A 9,346-nucleotide genomic window follows, 5' to 3' on the forward strand; every position below is an offset into this window, starting at 1 on the left:
CGTGAGTGTGTACCTATGTCTATCTTTGTGTGTGTCTAGTTCAGCACTAGGCCATTGCAGCATTAAATACTCAGGAATACCACGATGGTCAGAAATATTTCCTCATTTCTGTTCTAAGTACAGGACATCGCTCCTGATGCCAGTGTGGAAATAGAAGGGATTAATAGTGCTTACGATGTGGTTTTATCCGGTGAAAACACTTAGCGGTTACCAGGTTAATGAAAAACCCCAGCAACGCAGAACTGCTGCTTTTCGTTTGGGATTTGCAGAGTGGAAATGGTAAATACACTTTTAAACAGGAATTGTTAATTGGTAAACAAAACACCCGCGTCTACATTAAAGAAGGAACATGCAGCCTAACCCAAACCTCAAAACGAGTTCTTCTCAGCCCGATTTAAAACTACATACTATTGATTTCGTTTACTTTGATGGCTGATTGCTACTAATAATTAAAAACAACAACATCGGATACAAATATCTGCGTCGAGAGTGCACGAACTATGAGGGGCTGCCCCCCCAAAAAAAAACTGGAGTTAAATTACTCAAAGAAAGATAAAATTAAAACACATTTGATATCAACATACAATTTGCTCACATTTCCAAACAAACGGCATGACCCCCCGAAAAACACAAACGCTGTAAAGTAATGGCTCAAATTGCTGAGATAATGCTCTTAATTGGGGCCAAATCTTCCCGTCCACGATAGCTTACAGCATTTTTGTTTGATAAATTCTATTTTTTCGTTCTCGCAGGTGCAATATGAATCAATTATCTTAATTAAGATAATGCCGCATGCCCCAGAGATTTAAATCGGATGGATTTTGCACCGTGGACAACTGAATTGGATCTTTAATATTATTCCTGGCTGCCTGTTCCAAGTGAAATAAGCGACGGGGCAGAGTGGCAGGAAAGTTAATGTGAAATCTCTATTTCTTATTTTTATTAGCACGTAGGCAAACATGAATATATATAGATAGATAAAAACAACAACAACACGGGGCTCGGGGCAAATGAGCCGCGTTTGACATGTTTCAAACAAAATTACAGACAAAACTCTTGGCACAACGTCCGATTGCAAATCGACAAGAGAATGAACGAGAGACAATAGCCAACATTCGCGCGAAATTCACTTCTGCACAAATGTTCACTTCAGAAGAAAAATAGTTATGTGTATGTGTGTATGTGTATGAGTGTTTGTGTAAAATGCTGCGTTCATGTCTTTGGATCATTTTCAATCGGGGCAAATAATAATAATAATCCAAAAATAAAAGCCTGTAAACAAGTTCCTCATTCTCGGCCCCCCTCCCCGATTCTCTGAAATGATTTATTTCCAATTAGGGGACCGAACGTCAACACTGAACAGCGTTCTGGTTTTTTATTTGAACGCCGGTTTTGCAGTTGGTACTTGGAATAATAATGGGGAGGGAAAAATCAATTGTATTTTGTTCCAGTGTTGCCTTTTCGCATTGTCCTTCACACCATCCCACCCCAACCCCTTTCCTAACGGCCAGTTTGGCGACCTTTTGCCATTATTATTTAAAAATCTCGACAGAAGTGAGCATATTTGGACGTTGGCTCTGTTTGCCCAGCCGTGAAAAAGGCTTTTGTCTGCTTGCGTGTGCGACTCGCGTGCCGGCAAAACAGAAAAGAGAGAGGGAAAAAAAACGTCTAAATTAGAGGGCGAAAGCCAGAAACTTTACTCCAATAGTGTGTCCTCCATCCCCTCTATACACCTAAACACTCCATTTATCCTTCACCAAACCCAACTGGGACAGTCAGTCCTTCCTTCAAAACTAAGCTTCTACCTGTGCGTGTGTGTTTTCATTAATTTAACGCTGTTATGTGTTTGATCCAGAGACTCTGTATTGCAAATTGTGGACCAAGCAGATTGATGAGGACATGGGGTTAATATAGACCACGAAAGAGAGAGGGGTGACACTGGGCTTCACCTTTTAAATTCTCAACTATTTAGAGGCGAGTTGACTGAGCTTTAAATGCGTCAGTCAAGCTGCTGTATTTTAATGGAATTTGCACCCAACAAGGGATAGAAACATGGGTGGGTGAGGGGGATACATGGGGTATTGGGCAGGCAGAGTTGTGGGGCCATGGACAAGTGTAGTGGATGTGAGTCTATGTGGGGAGTGGGTTGAGGAGAGTTGGGTTTGGGAGATCGGTTGGGGCGCGAGCCGCTCTCCTCGCTCGCGCTGCTGCGGGTGAGCAGGTCCACACAGGCTCTGCTGGCGACAGATGGTCACAAAAGGCGCGAGGGAGGGGGGCGGGGGGGAGGGGGGGGCGCTGCACACGCGCCGGCGGAATACAAATAGGGGCCCACGTGACGCCGCTGGTTTGCGTGACGTCCTGAGAACCATATGGCGCGAGGGCGGAGGCGGCTGCTCGGTCGCCGCGTGCGCAGTGCGCAGGCGCGCCGCCTCGGTGACGGGCGCGGGCAGGAGATCCATTCGGAGCTGTCACTTCTCCCCCCCCCTCCCCCCCCACCCCCGCGCCCAGACCCCCGCGCGCTCCCTCATATAAAAGGCAGCGGGGCAGCTGCCAGCGGGCAGTCCGCAAAGAAGCTCGGAGCTGCAACTTTACCACCGACCAGCACAGCACAGGCTATGAGACTATAGACTCTATATTTACAAAGGTATCTTTTTTAAAACAATTATAACATTCTTCATTTTTTTTCGTTTCTTTCACAATCATTTGCTTTGAAGCACTTTTTCATCATAGCAATAAAAGCTTTTAACTATCGTTTCGTTTTGTTTTCAATTAGCTTCATTCAGTTTGCAATATGTCAATCGGATGTGTCGCTGAGCGGCGGTTTGCTTTCGGTATCTGGGCAAAAGAGGGGGTTGAATTCGACCGCTGCAACAATTTGCGCAAAACCATGCTGCTGCGTAAATTATTAATTTGGGTGGAAGGTGAAGAGGAGTAGCGTGAAAGCTAGAAACATATGCTACCTGTTACAGTATCAGGAGACGGCAGTGCAGCCTAGCAGCAAGCAATTTACATTGTTGCTTGGCTAGTGCACAGATAGCCCATGCTCTTCACTCCTCTGCCCAATACATAAGAGTTTAGGAACAGAAGCCGCTACAGACAAACCAGCGGAATGGGGATATTTATAAAAGACACGGTTTTGCACCTGATCCCTACGGATTACTGCGCTTGCCTATCCATTTATGATTTATAGAGATTATTTTTGCCTCTCTGCAAATATTGCCCGATCTCTGAAACTTTTTTTTGTTTAAATGGTATACAATTTTAATTTGCTGTGAACGAAAGCATTTTTTGAAGTACCTGGGACTCTTCTAATATTTGGGAAGAACAATTGCACTGATAGGCATGAACCGATTAAACCTGTCAGTCAAATTTTATTGTGCATAATCTGTTTATGGTCGCCTAGAAAGTCATCAATTTATTGCAACAGTAGTCAGGATTGCATTTATTTTTCACATCGCCGTGCGCAGAGCAGGGGAAATTAATAGGGTGCACCCCGTCCCGAATATTCTCATGTCTATAATTATTTTCAGTGGCCAAGAGTTACGTGTCTTTTACATCCAGCTTTCTTCATTACAGATACATTAAGACTGATTACTTCTCTAATGGATTACGTTCATTCTAGTAAAATGGGAAACGAAACGGTAGACGTATTATAGTCCCTATATATTAGTTCTTATACAACACTGTTACAATCCTTACAGTCCATTCATGTTCATATTGATTAGTGCTTTTTAAAATTAGTTTTTTTGTTGTGAGATTCTGCGGTACAAGGTATTGATCAAGGAAAGAAGGACAGATGTTGGAGCGACCCGCCAGCGCCTTTGATCAGTTCTGTTTCATTAATGCAGAGCATTTGAAGTTTCTGTTCTCAATAAAATCATACACAATACCTAGGGTTTTATGATATTTACTTTTATTTCACATCCATGCACATTTTGTTAGTTGTATTGCTGATGTTCCATGCCCACTTTACTTGTAGAACCGCCAGGCACATGATGAATGCATCTAAGGTTTATCTGGGGGTGGGGTGTGGGGGGTGTGGACTTTCTCACTTAGTTGAGTTTTCAGAAGGCAATGCCAGCTTGACAGACTGCATCAAATCCGACCGCTTCGTGATTTCCGATTGGAATTCTGCTGAAGAATGTACTTTTTTGTGTGTGTTTTAACTTTTCAGGACTTTAACGATGACAAAATCGTACACTGAAAACATGATGCCAGAGACACAGAGCAATCCCAGTTGGACGGATGACTGTCTCAGTTCCCAGGATGAGCACGAAGCCGACAAGAAGGACGATGAGAACGAAGCCATGAGCCTCACATTCAAGGTAGAGGCGGAAGAACTCGATAAAATGGGAGAGGATGATGAGGATGACGAAGAAGAGGAGGAAGATGAAGATGACGACGAGGAGGAGGAAGATGAAATGGACGAGAACGAAGATCAAAAGCCTAAACGGCGGGGACCCAAGAAAAAGAAAATGACGAAAGCTAGACTGGAGAGGTTTAAAATGAGGAGAATGAAAGCTAACGCTAGAGAGAGGAACCGTATGCATGGACTGAATGCTGCACTGGATAGTCTGCGGAAGGTCGTGCCCTGTTATTCCAAAACCCAGAAACTGTCCAAGATCGAGACTCTGAGACTAGCTAAGAACTATATCTGGGCTTTGTCGGAGATTCTGCGTTCTGGAAAGAGCCCAGATCTCGTATCATTCGTGCAGACTCTCTGCAAAGGTTTATCCCAGCCCACCACTAATCTAGTAGCTGGTTGCCTTCAGTTGAACCCGCGAACTTTCCTTCCAGAGCAGAACCAGGACATGCCACATATGCAAACGGCCAGTGCTTCCTTCTCCGTTCATCCCTACACATACCAGTCCCCTGGTCTTCCGAGTCCGCCCTACGGTACTATGGACAGTTCCCATATTTTCCACATCAAGCCGCACAGTTATGCAGGAGCCCTGGAGCCTTTTTTCGAAAGCACTCTCACTGAATGCACTAGCCCGTCGTTTGACGGGCCGTTAAGTCCACCTCTGAGCATCAATGGGAATTTCTCTTTCAAACAGGAGCCTTCTCAAGAGTTTGACAAGAACTATACGTTCACCATGCACTATCCTGCAGCCACGCTGGCCGGACCCCAAGGACACAACTCCATGTTTTCTTCCACTGCCCCTCGGTGTGAAATCCCCATAGACAGCATGATGCCATACGACGCCCACTCGCATCACGAGCGAGTTATGAGTGCCCAGCTTAATGCCATCTTCCACGACTAACATGGAAGGCAGCAGCAACGTATCGCAAACGAATCGAATTAAATGTACTTCTTGAATAGCTTGTTTACACACGGCAGCACACTGGTATCACTTGCTGCAGAGTGGCAGAGTGCAAATCTTTCACGCTTAAATTAGTCCTTGTATTTATTATTGTTACTGCCTTTAAGAGAAATGGGAATGTAAATATTTCCTGATATCTTATTTACAATATTCTAATCGCGCTTCTCGTTGTGGGCTACATATGAAAGTCGATGTAGCGCCTATTCAGATAATGGTAATTACTGATCCACATGACAAAATCACAAGCAATAATTAGGAATCTATGCAATTTTTAAACTAATAATGGGCCAATTTAAAAATATATTTTTCAACCAACATTTTACTACTGTTACCTTTCCCATGCTGAATTATTTTGTTGTGATTTTGTACAGAATTTTTAATGAATTTTTATAAGGTCGATTTCCTATTTTAACCATGCGGCTCCATCACTGTTTTTATATCAAGAGTAGGATTATCTATAATTTATACAAAAGTAATTTAATTTTTAACCAGCAGAAAAGTGCTTAGAATAATATTCTGTTGCCTTAGGACTTCCTATCTATAAAATCACGCAAGGTTGCACAATCCTGACAAATTATTTTCCCGCTTCAGTCTTTTCCTGGTAGTAGGACCTTACCTAGAGACTAACAGGATGCAAATCGAAAACAAAAGTTTAAAAAAGACCTATCTTTCGTAGACCATATCAAAAAGATCTTATAGTTGCACAAATGTGTATATGATGTTATCAAATACAGATTTTCAGTTTCTTAAAATGGTTGCTTGACTATCACAAATCATTTGCACTGTATCTCTTTACTTTAAACTATTTCCATCAAACATTATCAGAACAGCGAAGTTAACTTGACTCTAAAACCAGCGAAGGAATTGATTGTTCCGTTTATCAGCTAATTGACTTCACATTACACACGTAGATATATACACACACGCACACATACACGGCGTCTTATCATATCTGAGAGTTAAAAGCTACAGCTATAATCAGGCTTATTAATGTTGGGCTATATATTAGTTAATTAGTGCAGTAGCTAAAAATCTCACATTTATTCCGTAATTAGAACAATAGATATTGCATGTACAATGCAGTCCAGATGAAGTGCTGTTTAAAGTGTAATGCTGGTTCAACTGAAATAAATTGGTACTGTAATTTTGTTTGTAATCCTGTATTTTATGATGTAACGCCACAATGCATTGGGAATTGAGATCACATTCATGCAGTCTTTTATTGAAATAGTAATCTCATCTTTGTCAAATGTTGCATTTTCATTAAATGTGATTTTTCTTAGTGTATGTAATTCCTATGGGATTATTGTTTTATTTTGATAGCTCATGAAAGGTGCAAAAATTATTATTTGTAGAATAAAAAATGATTACAACAAACACTTACTTCCATAGTCTGATTTATTTTCATCCCATAGACCAGGTCCGACAGTAATAGCCACATTTTTTACTTCATGGACTTTTTCGGTGGAAAATAATGGATTATTCCTTTGCTTAAGAATATTCTGTCATGCATATTATAATGCCCACAGTATTCCAATTAGTATATGTGATTGTCTCATTTCTTTGAGAAGTGTATCAATAGTTACGAGTTGTTCCTTTGGATATGGATAGAACTTTGTCTATCTGTACTAAAAAAAATGATGGCATGACATGTATGTCATGACACATTGAAAATATTTCCCCTTATCCATAATATTCTTTCCACATTCATTGCAGTTCATTTCTTCAAGTTTTGGAAACGTACTCACAGGTGGTTTATGCTAGTTACCGCAAAGGCCTTTAAGTGTCAAAGAGAAATTTTGCACTAATATGCTTGCTCATAACCATAAAATACTATAGTTTAAATTGGTTCATAATATTTTTGACTTTATTATCCGTATATATATATGAATTTAAGAGTAATTGTAAAGTAAGTTGTCTAATTTTGACTTAACTACTAGCCCAAAGCAATGACAAAAACATTCATAGCAGCAGATCTTTCAAACTGTACAGAAAGTGCATATGTTCCATGTTTAAAAGGGCAATAACTACAGGTTTGCAATTTTTGTAAGAAGCTAAATTTTGAACTTTAGTTGTTCACTTTCAAATATTGCAGAGAATTTGTGGACAACTTGAATTCCTGAGTAACATTTTCCTCTTAAAAATAAATAGATTAGATTTTTTAAATAAAAAATAATTCTAGACCATTACATGGTTTTGGATCTTTCCCTCACAATATGTGCAAACATAACATACTGGACCATATTACTTTATTTCAAAAAGGTACTTGGGAAATAATGAGATAAGTCAATGTCTTGTGATTGCTTCCTTTCCAAGAACCAGATCAAAATATACACAGATTTAGATACTGAGTATTTGCAATTATTTTTTGTTGGTATATGAGACCTGACTGAAGTACTTTACCATATTCTGTACAAAGCAATTAAAGAAGAAAGGTAAAATAAAAAAGCTTTTTGTTCTATAAATTGAGTTCACAGACTGTATGTATTTCCACAAATAAGACCAAATGAAAGGATGGATAACTCAACATTATTCATATGTGTAAGATGCGTGTTTTACAATGCCATAGAATTTCATATCCAATACCACTGGAGGAGAAACAATAGTGAGCTTTAGAATGTCCCTCTGTCATTTTTACAAATAAGTTATAGGCATTGAAATATACAAGTATGGATATAAGTTAAAAATAATTAAATAATAAAAAATAATTCATAATCTTTATGGTATGTTTAAGAAGAAAATAGGAGAAGTGAAGATTATTCAATAAATGTGGGAAAATATCATATGACTATATCCTAGGTTGAATTTGTGGCGTATAATTTCTGTTAAATAATGAAGTCAATCAGGTGAAAGAATATTTAAGCTGCAGAATGACTGTGCCACGTTGGTGTACCTGCTTTTGTTTTCTGAGGATTGTTTTCTGTATTCAAATTTTAAAATATGCCTACATTGTGTAAGACCCGAATTGTTCAGTCTTATTTCTGACTTCCCATACAGAAGCAACCTGGCTTTTCTGGAAGGCATAATCCTGTGAGGGACAACTCTCTCATCCAGTCCAAATATTTCACCATTTGTCTTTGCCATATATGTCATGGCTCTGAATTGGGTATCTAGAGAATATGTACTTGGCAGCATTCTCACTTTCTTGCCCCTCAGCGGTCTTTCTGTTCTCATTATAAGCATCTGTGTCTATTACAGTATATTTAAGGATATGATCCTGGAACCACTGCAATATATTAATATACCAAGTACACCATTAAAAAGTGTGGTCATATTTTCTTTCTAATTTTTATTTGGTTCTAAATACTTCTTTGAGCAAGCTTCCCATACCTAATGGACACAACTAGTAACTGTTTGGGTGAACTAGAAAGAAACTACATATAAAGAGGTAATTAGTATTAACATTTTAGAGAGAGCTTTACTGTAAAACGCAAGTCACTGGGAATAAAATCAGCTTCCCCATTTACAAACTGATGCAAGCACTATCACATCATAGACTAATAGTTCATTGCTAGCCGAATACATGCACTGCAGCAACACAAATTCATTCAGCTGCAGTTGGACCTGTTCCATTTCTATTCCCTTGTGTCTATTGGTAGACTCACAAACACCTAAGCAAAAGAGAACAAAGACAGGAGTTAGCCACTATTAAAATTAGAATACTTTTTAAAGCAATCAAAACTGAAGTGCTGTGTTAAAAAATAATGAGTAAAACCGGTTTTAAAAGTAGTCAGGGCAGGAACAATTGAAATTAAATTATTCATTACACAAAACATTATAAGTAAACATATAAATGATAGGGATCAAAACAGAATTTAATATATTTGTACTGTTTCAGTATTTTCACACAGAAGAATACAATCCTCTAGCACTATATAAAAGGCTGATTTAAGAAACCCTGGCACATAAGTGGATAAATGACCCTTGGTTATGCCTAGATTTCAAAGCATAAGGATTCTTTCAGTCAGTTGAGGGGCAACTCACATGCCACCATCTTTTATTCAAACCCAGGCAGGCACAGA

At 39.4% G+C, this 9,346-nt stretch overlaps 1 protein-coding gene across 1 annotated transcript; it reads left to right on the plus strand.

Annotated features, from left to right (window-relative positions):
* The first annotated feature begins 2,561 nt into the window (after positions 1-2,561).
* neurod1 (neuronal differentiation 1) lies at positions 2,562-7,775 on the plus strand. The gene is made up of 2 exons (XM_080198885.1): positions 2,562-2,644; positions 4,175-7,775. Exon 2 carries the CDS (start codon positions 4,185-4,187, stop codon positions 5,262-5,264), a length of 1,080 nt encoding a protein of 359 aa, XP_080055011.1. The 5' UTR covers positions 2,562-2,644; positions 4,175-4,184; the 3' UTR covers positions 5,265-7,775.
* Positions 7,776-9,346: the final 1,571 nt, after the last annotated feature.

Source organism: Carcharhinus amblyrhynchos, chromosome 11 (genome assembly GCF_965287045.1).
Source record: "Carcharhinus amblyrhynchos chromosome 11, sCarAmb.v2.hapA, whole genome shotgun sequence".
NCBI classification, from domain to species: domain Eukaryota; kingdom Metazoa; phylum Chordata; class Chondrichthyes; order Carcharhiniformes; family Carcharhinidae; genus Carcharhinus; species Carcharhinus amblyrhynchos.